Source organism: Equus caballus, chromosome 23 (genome assembly GCF_041296265.1).
Source record: "Equus caballus isolate H_3958 breed thoroughbred chromosome 23, TB-T2T, whole genome shotgun sequence".
NCBI lineage: Eukaryota > Metazoa > Chordata > Mammalia > Perissodactyla > Equidae > Equus > Equus caballus.
Window position 1 is genome coordinate 25,371,175 of NC_091706.1, and position 14,703 is coordinate 25,385,877.

Genomic DNA, 14,703 nt, shown 5'->3' on the forward strand with positions numbered 1-14,703 from the left:
ATCCCACCATCCACTTTAAGGCAAGGACCTGGGGACAGCTCCAGATTACCCCCTCCACACACAGAGTCACAGGCACAAGCCCGAGTGGCCCAATCAGTGCCACGAAAAGAACAAACTAAAAAAGATTAATTTACAGATGTTCACGCATTTCACATACACTGTGCCCCATGGTCCGTTGCTACGGCAACGGGAGACCACCAGTGCGCGCTTTATTGGCTTTATGAAGTACGTCTCAGGGACTGTAGTCCGAGAAATGCTGCATAATAACAGTGTGGCTTTTCTGAAGCCTTGTTTTGTGCTTATCCACATTTAACCTTCCGAGTATTAGAAAGAGTATCGTTATGTCCAGCCTTTAAATCCCCCTACCACCACGACCAAACTGCCTCAACTTTCCCTCTAGAAACATTAAAATGCAGCTCCTGGAGGTCCATTTTGGGAAGATCCATGTTAAACTGCTCAACCAGTTCCACAAGGGAAAAAAAGAGACCTACAATCACTGAAAGATCACTATATTAGTGCACCCGGCCGTATCACCATTCCTGAGGGGTATAGAAGCTATAAAACTGAAATACACACACGCCCCTTTATTTTCTACACATGGGGAGGAAGCTTGCTTTTGAATATGGGGAGTCAGTTTCACCCAGATGGAACAGCAGAAACAGCAAGCCTCTCCAGGCCAATCTCTTCCTATACAATAGAACTTTCTGCGATGATGGGAATGTTCTGTTTCTGCACTGGTATGGCAGTTTCGACCGCCACATGTGGCTACTGAGCACTTCAAATATGGCTAGCGCAACTGAGAAACTGGGTTTTTAAATTTTATTTCATTTTAACTAATTTAAATTTAAAAAGCTTCATGTGGCTAGGAGCTCCAGTATTAGCATAGTTTTAGAGGCTTACCAGACAACTATATAGGTTTTGAAAAGTTCATTAAAAGCAGTCTCTTCATACTTTTAGTTTCTGCTTTATTCATAAAAATCTAACTCCAAGTAAATGTACACAGAACAGTACTCAGGACCGTGGCTGCTGCTCGCTTTGCCAGTTCCAAACAGCCCTCAGCCCTTGGCCTAATCAGCCTGGTTCTTTGTCCAATAGGCCCAGGCACGAAGACTGACTTCTCTCCTCCCCCCCTCCCCACCCAGGGTGGGAGGTTAAAATCACAAATGTCACAACTCTCAGAGCAGTAGCACAGATCAAGTGTTAATCTAAAGGGAAGGGGTGGGCGAGGGGGAGAATACAGGCTGGCTGGAGGGGGCGAGGGAGGATCTGGAATGAAGAGGAGAAAAATAAAGCCAGTGAATAGATCAATAGAAGCAACAGCTTACATTCAGATTCACAGGAGAAAGAACACACGGAGACAATCATTTCCTGGGAAAAGCTCGAGCCTAATGAGAATTTACTCTGCTCCTTTATGTGACAACCAGCCCTTTTGTGGCACGGGCTTCCTGACTGACAGGAACCTGGGGCCCCTTAATAGGATTTCCATATTATTTCCAACACCTGCCCAGAAGTTATTTGTTTACATTGAAGGAGGCAAGATTCTCAAATCAGACATCTGCTTCTAGTTCAGGCATATCTTAGGAAACCATCTAGAAAGCAGCTTTGTTACCATGGTGACATTTTTATTTTCCTCCTTTAGTTGGCTCAAAACATTAGCATTTCCAATTTTATTTTGTTGTTCAAAAGGGCAAATGTCGCTCAGGAAAAACAGAAGTTTAAAGGAAGATAAATGAATAGAATACTTGAAAATTTCTAGAATAATTAAAATGACCGAAAGGAAGAATAAATAAAAATGAGGTGCTGCTATATTGCCTGCTGGCTTCTCTCATTTGGTGGCACCACTATCCTGTTTACCTCCCCACCCCCACCCCCTCCTCTTTCCCTTAAATCTGAACGCTCTACAACTTGCAAAGTACCAATTTTGAAAAAAAAATTAAAGAATCCTTAGGGTGTTATACAATTAAATAATGCATCCATTTCCATGAAAAAGAATTCCTCAGGCTCACCCTATCACCATATCTTAGAAAGTTCACTTACAACAATAATACTTAAGACGTTTTAACTTCTACCTCATTGCCTACAATTCAGTACTGGGCGGGGGGGGGTAGTGAAGGACAGGAAAGTCTAAGCTCTTCGTGAACATTCAGACGGAGAGGGGATGGAACATTAAACAATGTGAGAGAAGACAGGGAGATTGTGCACGAGTAGACTGCCTGTGTGCGTGCGTGTGTGCTGTTGTTTTCCTGGTTCCAGTGAAGCAAAACCAGAGGCACCTCTGAACCTAAGGGCGGGGGGAGGGAAAGACTTTACCACCAATTACACCATCACGCGTGAACAGGAGTTACCGTTACCATACTAGCACCTGAAGCTTAAAATGTTGTTTAAAGCGGTGTAAACACAGAAATAATTGGATTCGTTCTGAATAATGACTCTGATAAGCAAAGCAACACTTACTTTAATATTTAGATTCAAAGTAAAACAACTAAGTATTCAACTCTAAGATTTAAAATTTTGATTTGCTAGATCTAAGCAGCATTATTTAGTCTTGAAAAATGATTTTATTCTTTCATTTAACAGCAAGCTTATTTAAAAGAATTACTCAAAATATTATTCAGCCCTCAGCAAACTTCCTTTCTAGTCCTCTTTCACAAAGCTGGATTCTGCTCAATCCTGTCCCAATGCAACTGCCATGGTAATAATTAGATATGACTCCTCTTCATGCCAAAAATTACAACCCTAGTTGCTGGTGGCCCCCAGATGTAGAGTCTTTAACCCAGAAGATACCTGAATTATTTCAAACCATCATAGAACAAAATATTTAAGTTCGATAGAGGTAGTGTCACAGCCAAAATGATTCACGAAAGCAAGAAGTGAGAGCATTCAGCTTCTCCCTGGGTGATTTTATGGTTTTTCCAGAGTGGGTTATGGGAAAGTGTTAATCTAAGAATACAAGAAAAAGACGGTGAAAAATTGCTTGGAATAATTATTTTGGAAGAATTATCTACATTTTGAGAAATAAATGCTTTTGAAATTCAAGTGCCAATTACATAAAAACTTCATGGTATAATATTTTTGCAAGAGATGAAATGCATTCTAATTAAGAAAATTAAAGACATTAAACATCAGGATGAAAATGTGAGTCTAGTAACTAAGAGGGTCGGTTTCTGGAGGAAAAGCATTACACTACCATTGGCAAAAATCAGCTGGGGAAGGCAGACTGCACAAGCAGCCCTCCTCTGTTAATTACTATTTGGTCTGCCTCCTCGATCAGTGGAGGAGGGCGCAGCAGACAAGCACACCTCCCCCAGTCACATCATTAGTCCAGTCATGCTCACCACCTGAGAACCAGCTATGCCCTAAAGATACTGATTCATGTGTTCGACAAACAATTACGACATTTTGTGGAATTAAGGCACCTGTTACCTTTCATACAGTTTACATGCCTGAAGGCAGGTATCAATTAATATGAACAAATTACTGCACCACAAACTCAGAGAACACAAGTTTCTGACTGTTCTTTGACAAGGTAACTCTCAATAGCAAAATATATGGTAGAAACAAACACACCCCTACAAAGAATTACAATGCAACAGTTAAGTAATGTTGAAATTTTTAATTTCAAATTACTATCTTATTTTGGAAAACTGAAAGAGTTAAACATTAAATGCTTGAAAGGTATACTTTAAAACATTAAACTATCCCCATATAACCCAGCCTTCAAAATGAAATACAATTACCTCTGTGTTTATTTGGCTAATGGTACCGCCAACTTTACTGCTGAAATAACCCTATGAAACAAGATTTTTATTGTAAAATTCATTTCTAAGATGGGATTAAATAATGTAACAAAACATCTACATTCTAAATGCTTGAAAAAAGGCCTAGAGTCGTAGCTTCGAGATCCAGGGAAATTTAGCAACTTGCCCATTGACACATAGCTTCCCTGGAGGGGGAGAGAGGATTCTGAGCATGGAGTCCAGATATTTCTAATTCTATGAGAGTTCCCTCCTCAAACAATCCATGATTTGTTCTTCTATACCTTTCCACAAAGATTAAGATTCTTGCCCTCAAGGAGCTAAAACTTTAGTGGGAAAGAACCTTACTCTGTTCGGTCATGGGGCATCAGGGACACCACCCACAAGGAAATAGATGCGCTTAATATAGTTTAAAAATCCTACTTAAAAAGGTATTTTAAAAAGCCTATCTTAAACAGTACGTACTTTTTAGAAAGTGTAGTTGGATTTCAAATACATCATAGTCTGTGTGTAAAGGTTAAGGATACAAATAGAATTCTATTTATTGATGATCAGTGTACATTTCCAGGCATTTTACTCCCTTGATTACTGGTAAACTTCATTAAACTGTTCGCCACCAACATGTACATGCAAACCTAGACTTCACTGTTCTACTCATCCTCCCATCATAAGAAAAAGACTTTTCCTGGTATGATTCAGCAGAAAGTATTCTTAACACCACAAAGAAGCACACAGAGACATCTAGAATATGTGCCATTCATTCTACAGGAAGGCTGGCCCAATCAGTGGAATAGGAAGAATTTTAAAAGTGAGGGAAACGCTTAGATTAAAAGAGAACTAACATATAGTACAACAAAATGGAATGGATCCCATTTGGATCCCATTTCAAGCAAACCAATTATTTTAAATAATCAAAGTTTGTCCATAGGCTGAATATTAGAAACTATCAAAGAATTATTTTTATTAAGTGATTAATGGCATTGTGGTTACCAAAAAATGTCTATTATATATAGAGAAATGTGTTCATTTTATGTAAAATGCATGCTAATATCTTTAAAATATTTCAGCAAAGAAATAAAGGAATAGATTAAAACGTGGCTAAATATTGATAGTTCTTATGTGTCGAGGTGGAATATATGGAGGATCTTCGTATTATTATTTCTACTCCTGAGTATGTTTCAAATTTTCACAAGAAAGAATGAGACCAAAAGCTTGCTTTTGAGAATGGCACTGGCCATGTGATCTTAGGCAGGGCCTTAACCTCCAAACCTTTCCCGTGTATGAGATAAGGATAGGCATACACCAGCTACCTTCACAGTTGAAATCTATCCTAGGAGCCCCACGTGCAGTGAGCCTACAATCAGCGAGGCTGGGTGGGGAACTAGGGATCCACGGTCTTTTCGCTGGGTTCGAGTGGATAAACTGGAAGGCCCAAGTCACAGCCCTATCTGCTTCTTTTCTCAGATTACTGACAAGTGAGAGGAAAACAGGAGATAACGTAAGCCCCACTACAGTTTAGTCTAGATTTTTTCTGTTTTGTTTATTCCCTGTTTTAATGTTTTATCAATTTCATCTATTCCTCTTTTTAATCTATCCTTCTATTACATTATGCATTTGTCTTTTTATAATGTGTCTTTGTGAAGTCTATAGTAATGCAAATCTATCCCACCAAACTTTCTCCCAAAAGGTAAAATTACAAACACTCCAATGTTACTTAAAACAGGTGTGTGGGAGGATGCAGTGCGAAAAACACAACTCCCTGGGCCATTTGGTTATTCCCTCTCCTACTGGCCCCTCTTTCCTCCTCAGGTGGTTCCTTCTCTGCTCCTTTTTTTCCCCACACAGTACATGCTGAGGGGTTAAACATATTAAAGGCATATTCTTTCCAGAGTGATATTCCTTTGAGACAGAGAAATAGGTGTGCGTTGGGGGGGACCACGTCACACAGGTCACACAAGATCCTGGAAGAGAACCTTGACCATTAAGTCTTGATGTACAAAAGTGAGGGGCAAAAATAAGTAATTATTTCGTGAATTCAGGCTAAAAACTCATTTTCACCTGTAACACCCAAAAGTGCTTTCTTGGCCTGAATCATGCACTTCAATTTGAACATAAAAACAGCCTCAGCCTAATTCTAAACTGATAGACATTCACTACCAACAGAAGGTAACTGGAGAGACTAGAAGAAATGCAATGTATGATGTTTTAGTCATCTACATAGAATACACACCAAAATATAGCTGGGGCAAGATTAACTGGCGTTCCCTTGGATACCACTAATGAATGGATCACTATGAAAACTCTCAAACAAAAACAAAGACTTCACATGGAAGAAAAAAAAGCCTAGTACATACACTCATAGAAAAGCATTTAGCTTAAAAAATAACCATATATAAATTTAAAAAAATAAAGTCATCCATACTTCTTATTCTAGCAAAAATTATAAAAACTAAACAGTTCAATACTGGCAGAATGTGTGGAAACAAACTCAAACATTGTATTAGGCATTTTAAAATGGTACCGTGTTTCTTGAGATCAACTGGCAACATACAAGTCACTAAAAATGCCCATACTCTTTGATGAAGCATACAGCACTTTGGGGAAGACATTCCAATGAAATAAAAATAAAAACATTGCTTACAGGAAAAAAATGTACTTACGCTATATTTTACAAATAAAAGATGGGAAATCCCTCACAGGCCCGACTTGAGGAGGTCAGTGCATTCAAGATAGAAAGCAGGAGGACCGTGCAGGTACACGAAAAAGACTTAGGAAGTAATAAAGCACGCATGATAATTTCAACTTGGGAGAGGCCATGAAGCTAATCAATAATTGGGGATAGTGAATTTTGCTCTCTATATTCAAGCTGGTCTTGATTTGGGTGTCTTTTTGCTAGAAGGTATTGAAACTGTGTAGACACTTGGGCGGCAAACAGACTGCTTTCTCAACCTCAAATTCCCACCAAGTTTTAGGCAATTTGGCCTACACAGCTCTGAATAGTTACCCTCATTTCAGCCACTCAGGTGAAAAGTGAGTGATGTAAAGCTAACGACACCTCTTCATGAACTGGTACCTCCAGCAACTAGGAAGCTCCTGACAGCGTGTGGGAATGTCCTCTCTGCCACCACTTCAGAGCCAACCTACTTCTACCCCTCAGCTTTGAGTAGGAGGGACGGACAGTGGAAGGCTCCACCACCTCAGAAAACATTGCTTTGGCTTCACTTACATCTTTTCAAGGGATGATGGAAACAGTTCTAAACACTCCAGCAGAAGGTGAGCAAGCCCCCCCCCCACCGCCGCTCCCCTCAGCCCATGAAAGAGAAGTCGGAACCTGTTTAGAGGGCCTTTTCTGCAGAGCTAAATTTAGGCTTTCCACCCTACCATTAAGGGTAAGAGCAGCTCATGGTCCGTTTCTTGACATTTTCAGTCCCCAATCTGAAGCTTCTGGTTGGGCACATGGAGTCACTGGAGAGCCAAGTGACAAGCAGGTGCCCTGGCCCCTTCAGAAGCCCCACAACACACACTATTCTGGTTTCTCATCAGCAAATAAATTGATTCTTGGGCTCCTCCAGCGCTTTCTCCTTTAGGTCCATACTTACATTCTCCACCCTTGTTGAAAAGCTCAGATATAGGTCTGCAAATAACAGGCTTAGGAATACTTGGGTGACTGAAGCTATAGAAAACATGATCAATAAAGCCAAGAGCAAGTGGTTTAGTGACCAGAGAACTTCTGAGAAAGAAAAAGGAGGAAAAAGGCCCAACACTTTAACAAGTGAATTTCTTTCATTTTACTTGGCACCTAAAGTAGCACCTTAATTACCTGAATCTTTACATTAAGTTTAAATTTATATTTTATGAGCTATTCTGAAATCTGCCCTGTTTAATAATCTGTAACGTCAAGAAAACATTTTAAAGTATCTCTCACAATTAAACCCATCCACAACCTTGTATAAATCAAAATTTTGCTACCATATCAAAATGTTACGCTGGGGCTGTATAACACTGCCCACATCCTCATTACATGCAACACTAATTACTACCAGCAGATTCAGAATTTTCTGCACATTAGAGGCTTTTAGAGGAGCTATAAAAAATTTCAGGCACCATTAATTTAAATTTGTATTGAAATTTCCTCTTGACAGATGGCCAAAAATTACTTATTATTTAGAGTACTAGAGCTGCCTGTTTGCACATTAGAAGAGGAAAGGGAAAAATTAAAAGCAAGAAGGAAATTTATGTCACATTCATTACCTGTTAAATGTTAAGGAGCATTATCCTGCATGAATAAATTATTTCATACAAGCCCGACTCCAGCTGCAGGCAACTGGCATGCTCTGGCAGATAAAAACCATCTCAAGTCATACAGCAGACAATCATAAAAAGCCCCTCTTAACCAGGAACCACTTACAGAAGGATGAGGACGATCGATGGAACAAGCAACTAACTGCTTCTCTGAGCATCACGAACACGTTTATGAAAATTAGCAAACTATTTCACCCCGCAAAGCCACAGGACAGCCCCAAACCTGACACAACACAATTTCAAATTTGAGAACTGTATCTATAGTCGATTTATAGCTACGTTCCATAATAAATCAAGGCAAAATCATCCGTCTCTATTTCCTTTTTCTTTTTCCCCTGGCTTCTAGCTATACAGACACTCATTCCCAGACTCATCCTGAAAGATTATAGACGATTCCAAAACACCCTTCTCTGGCATGAGGGAATATAAAATGTAATTGACACAAAGTGTGCACTGGAGTATAAATATTTTCACAGTCTTCCGGGAGTGGGGCAGGAGAGCAGGCTTTCGTTAAGTTCACCGGCCTGCCTAAAGGTATGTATTTATCAAAAAAAAGGCAGGGAATGTTTATAGTACGGCCTCAGAATAACTAGACAGGCTTTCCAAGGGCTGCTATCGGCTAATCCTGGTCAATGCATTTACTTACTACTTCCTAAGTACACATGTGGGGAACACTTACTACATTTTAAGAATACTTTTTAATCTAGGTATTGATATGCATATTACACAACAAAATACACAACTGTAAATGCATAATTAAATAATTCAATGTGTGCAGTTCCAATTGTAAATGTTGACATTTCTATGGGTGTGTACATGCCCTTTCAAATTACAAAGATTCTTGAAGGGTAAAATAGATAGACTTCATTTTTATTTTCCATTACAGTCAGGTGCCAAATAACGTTTCAATGACGGACGTCATATACGATGGTGGTCCCATAAGAACAGGACCATAGAACCTAGGAGTGGGGTAGGCTATACCATCTAGGTTTGTGTAAGTACACTCTGTGATCGCACAATGACAAAATGGCCTAACGACATATTTCTCAGAAGTACCCCCATTCTTAAGCAATGCATGACTGTATTTAAGGACTTTGGAAAAAACCCTCCTTCCCTTTTATTGTAGAAGGACAAGTAGTAAAGAGGCATTCAAAGTGACAGCACAGGTGGTTTGTGGAGAAGATTTTAGTCCTCACATATATAACTTCATTAGAAACTGCAAGAGATATAACTGCCCATGCTCCAAAACATTCAATTGTAAAATACAAGACAAGGAATTGATACAACCATGCTTTGGCCATTGCTTGAGAACTGCCCTTTCCTTCTAATCTATACAAACAAAACACAATGGAACACGTAATACATTCATGCATAAGATGGTAGCATATTTACATTGTGCCTGGCTCGAAGTGCTCAAGCAAGTCTCATGTTTTACTCATTCCCTGCCATGGTAGCCTGTTTTTCTTGTTTGCTTACTATATAAATTCAGGCATCCTTAGTGCATCCCACTCTGGTGTTACACAAGCATATCCAAATCATTCAGCCCAAAATACTTTTCCTCTTTCCTGACAACTTGTCTATAAAGAGATACAGAAGGCAGATAATACAGATGCAAAACCTAAGGAGAATAATTTGCTACACTGGAAACCAAGATGTTTAAATTAAAAAACAAAAATTCTTTCTGGTGAAGAAAAATCCTCTTAAACAAATGTTTTGATAAAGAGTTTTGTAGGATGGAACTACTTCCCAAAATATGAGACTAATGTGTATTTCCTTGCAAACCAATTTATTTCCTTTCATTATTATTTACCTTATAGCCAAAGCCCAACTGAAGAAAAAGTTATTCTTTTTCACATGGCGAGAGATAATAAAAAGAGCAATGCAAGCTAGATCTTATAATTCAATATTGGTCTACAAATCTGGTTCTGATAGAGAAATGGGACCAACATTTTCAAAAATCTCAACCACACAAATGAAAGCAATTCAAAAATGCTGTTAACCACTATGTGGTAAAGCCCACCAATCATTCCCTACATCTCGAAGAATCTATTGCCAGATTTATTCACATCACTGTGAGCCCCTTTAAGCCATTCCTTCATCTGTGAAGTTGAGTCCTACCTTGATGGAGTCTCTGTCTGTAGGCAAAACAGCAGCAACACACACAGATCAAGTGGTGGGAAGAAGGAAAAAAGGAAAATACCACTTAGTTTACATAAAATCATACACTTATCAAACTTCATCTCTGCTAAATAATAAATGGCACAGACGTCAACTTTGCTATAAAGTTAATTATTAACACTACTCAACCAGATTCACAGAGAGTCAACCTACCTTTGATACAATTTCAGAAACCAAAGCTGGATATTCATGATTCATACTCCTTATCAACTCTTACACTTAGAAAAGTGTTTGTAATCATGCCTTAGCTCTGAACTATAGCATTAAGGTAACTGCACAACAGATATTATAGTATTTTCAACATCAGAGATGGGAAATTTATGTTTATGTGATAAATAGCATTTACCCAAGATGATAATTCATGGTAATGACACTGAAACAGGAATAGATATGAGGTTTTAATAATGAACCACACCCTTCCAACTAATGAACCGCCTATGTGCTAAGTAAATTCCCACAAAGGAATGCTGGGAGAGACATTTTCATTTGCTTTTCTGCCATTAACTAATAAGAATTATCAGTAAGCACCCTACAAACATACAGTCACATCAAAATGTCTCTGCATCATCACCTACTTTTGTGGAGGGAGGAGACCAACCTAGAAGGAACACAACTGGCCTTTAAATCAATTAAAATTTAAAACAATTGCATACATTGTGTTGTTCTTATCAGAAGAAATGAGTCCATTTCGTGCTTCTATACAGACTGGGTGAGAGAGGTAGTTAAACCAGCAGACTTCATTAATTTGGGCTGCACTTTCTCAATTACTAAGACTACCGAAATTGCTTTCTTACCTGTGAGGTTTTCACTGCACTATATAGGCTGATCTGATTTATAAATAATAATTGATTCTGTCAAATTATCAAGTGAGGCTTTATCAGTCAGTCTTTCCCCAAAATAGATTCGGTCAAAATTAGCTATTAATGCCACTCACTATTTCAAACACAGACTATGGTGGGATTTCATAACTGACTTAAGACTTAGCGAGCACAGGAGGTAGCAGCTGGATCAAAGGCAATAAGCAGGAGCAGGCTCCCTTGCCTTCGAGGAGTGCATTAACTCTTGCCAACCACTAAGGTATCAGTTGGCAAATGACCGCTTCCACTAATTAATCTACCTCCCAACAGAAACCCTTTGTTTAGTCACCAGTAAAATTAAATCCAAAGACAGAATAAACATTGGCAGCCAGACTCTACCCTCAGCAGCAAGCAGGTAATATCAGATTGACATCCTGAGAGAATCGCTCACCTCTTTGGTGATCACTGTCATGGTGCTTCTTCTCATCTTTAATTGGAAGGTGGGACTGGCCTCCCAGGGCACTGGAGAGAGCCAGAAGGCCGGCACTGCTACCGATGGGTGGAATGGCAGGGGGCTGAAGCCCAGAAGGGTGTGGGGTCAGAGGCACCGGCAGACCATGTCCATGTGACAAATGCTGGGCCTGGAGTTGTTGCTGCTGTGAGAAATGAGACAAAGATATTGAACTTGTCCCTTATATCTGCCCCACCCCCCTTCCCCAGCAACAAAAAGAGAGAAAGGAAGTGCAAAAAGAAAATGGAAAACCCAGCATCCATGAAGGAAAGATTTATCCTTCACATATATTTTTAAAAAGGGGAAGGAGGGAGATATATATGGAGAACGCTATCTTTCTTAGATTTCAGGGTTTTACAATGCACTTTAAATAGCTTAATTTTTAAGTAGTGAAATTATCTAAGTAACTTTTAATAGTTGAAATTCTGACTTCTTTAACACAGAGTCTGGATTTTGTTCTCCAAAATATAAGGCCTCGCTATCATACATTTCTAATCAAAACATATACGTTGGGGGCCGGCTCCGTGGCCGAGTGGTCAAGTTTGCGCGCTCCGCTGCGGCAGCCCAGGGTTCAGATCCTGGGCGTGGACACGGCACCACGCGTCAGGCCACATTGAGGCAGTGTCCCACATCCCACAACTAGAAGGACCTGCAACTAAGATATACAACTATGTACCGGGGGTGTTTGGGAAATAAAGCAGGGGAAAAAAAAATACGTGACTAACTGTTAAAGCAGTTATGTTGAACAAAAAAAGCTGAAAATTGAGAAAATTAGTGTTCAACAGTTCTCCCTGAACCACTGCACAGCATGCACCGAGAGTTAATTTGAAAAAGAAAACCTGAATTAACAACCCAGAAAAGGAAACTGGTTGCAGCCACCGTTTTAAGCCCTTTAAGTGTCCTCAGCGGTACTTGAGCAAATTACTAAAGAAAATCTAATGTAGCAAGGCTTGGGTCCTCCTGTAGGCTTGCTCAATAATGCTGAAATAATTGGGCACTCTGTGCACGTTTAGTGATGCTCGAATGGAAAGCTAGAGGCCTGCCCTTGTACTCTTCTCCAGTGGCCGCCTCTGCGTTGTGACAGGTTTATCTGAGTGGGACTGTGATGCATGCACCAGTAACTGTGCTGACAAGAGTTTAAAGTCATTTTTACCAGCACACTGGCAACACATGGAGAAAGCCCTCGAGAGGCCAGAATGGGCGTGCTTGACCTCAGTCGAGGCCGCCTCAAGCTCAGCTACAGGAACCACTGTGGGCAGGCCTTGCCGCCTCTTCCATCTGGGAACTGGGCTGGGGAGGAGCCAATGAGGATGCTAAGTTAAATGTGACCCTCAACAGGAAGCCCTTCAACAGGACCCTGACTAACAACGTTCTACGAGAACAAGTGTTGAGAAATTCTCAGACTAACTTTCGTACTGATTACATTTTAATTAATGCCTTTAAATAAACCACTTTTCAGGGCTATCCTATGATAGCCAAATAGTCTCTTCGATAATTTTCTGTCTGAGCAGGATTTCACAAAACAGCTTTTTAAAAAATGTGTGGGGTGGCATATTCTGCTCCCTCTTCCCTGGTAAGAAGGATCTTGAAATGCTTTTTTGAATTTTTAAAGAAACACTTGAAAGAAAAAAGTGATCACTTTTTCTCCTCCTCAAATTACTTCTCTTTCCTTGCTCTTCCCCTCTACATGTCTTCCTGCGTCTGACTATAAAAGTCAAAGTACAGCACTAATTAGCTCTTTTCTCCAGCTGACCTACACCTATTTTCTGGCTATGTGCACTTAAATATAGTCAATACAATAAATACAAACACTTCTAAGGCAAGTTTACATACAGAAAATGGAAAATTAGAGCAGCGATCCAGACGCTCCACCTGCCGATGCCCACCCCGAAGCCCTGCCAAAGTGTTACCTAACCAGATAGTTCAAAACAATGTGTTTCTTCTCTGAGTGGCCAACATCATGCTCATCTTTCTTTATGTACAGCTATTTAGTTCTGACCAGAAAGTATGAGCACACAGTCACATTTTCTAAATGTGCAGAAAATAACATCTATGAAGAAAACAAAGCCTTTAGGTAAATATACGGCAAATTCATTTCAAAATCTTGTTCAAAATTCCTCCAATTCTCTTCTCTAAATCCCCAAATACTTGGCGTGCACGGGTCGGGCACGTAGACACTTTCTATCTCAGATCAGAGTTCAACTGGCAAGCATTTATTCAGAGCCTGCACCTCTCTCTCTCATCACCCTTCCTTGACTCTGAGCTCCGTGAGTGTCCACATCTGACAGAAGCCCAGTGAACTGCAGGCACTGAGATAGTCCTGTACTAGCTGAGCACTTAAAAAATACATGTCTATTTCATTAGACATTAAAAAAGAAAAAAACCCTCAGCCAAAAGCAGTATCTTCAGTGATCCAGGTGTTTCACTTTTATTTTTTTCTCACAGGACAAAAATCTAAGTATTAACAGTCTTATTTTTCCATTCGACCAGGCAACTTTTCAAAGGCAGACAATATAGCCCTAGTCTGTTGCACATGCCATTCATAGTGAAGACTTCTTGGGCTCCTCACTTGTGCTCTATTCTACCTCAAAACAGCTCTAACTCTACCTTATTCCTCTCCTCCCTCCATGCCCACCTTGGACAAAGGAGGATCCCTTTTCCCTTCCAAAGCCGACCCCTCCCTACCCACAAGGGCTGTATCATCTTTTCATGTTTTTTTCCCCTGCTCCGTCAATTCTACAACTCTCTCCCCAATCCTCGGTTGTTGTGTCACTGATTTTTGTCTTTCTGCTTGCAAGCTTAACATCAACATCCCTAACATTTTGTTTAAGATGAATTGCCTATCTAATGCCAAAGGAACTTAAGGAAGCGCTTCTTCAGGAGGGGAAAAAACACGGTATTTTAATCACTTTTTGTGTCCTCCACCGCCCCTAATACAAGGTCCTTGCACATAACTGGCACTTGATAAATGTTTGTTAAACTTAATTAAAACAACCTTCCTTTGCCCTCTTCGGCTACTGCCCTGTATATGTATCTGTATCTTTGTCTTCACACAGCCAAACTTCTTTAAAAGCTGGGGTAAATCTGCTGTCCCCGCTTTTCAACAATCCTCTCCTGTATACACACACAAACACATATGCACACCCCTTACTCCTTAACC

General features: G+C 40.0%; 1 protein-coding gene across 12 annotated transcripts in view; it reads right to left on the reverse strand.

Moving 5' to 3' along the window:
• The window catches only part of TLE4 (TLE family member 4, transcriptional corepressor), a 141,655-nt gene that overhangs the window by 56,814 nt on the left and 70,138 nt on the right, over positions 1-14,703 (reverse strand). For 6 of the 12 annotated variants that reach the window (XM_023627163.2, XM_023627156.2, XM_023627159.2 and 3 more), the window contains 2 exons: positions 11,484-11,688; positions 10,176-10,192 (listed from right to left, as the gene is read on the reverse strand). In XM_023627163.2, the coding sequence (XP_023482931.1) occupies positions 10,176-10,192; positions 11,484-11,688 (222 nt within the window). The remainder of the gene's footprint in view (positions 1-10,175; positions 10,193-11,483; positions 11,689-14,703) is intronic. The other 6 variants (XM_023627157.2, XM_023627160.2, XM_023627153.2 and 3 more) reach the window with 1 other exon arrangement.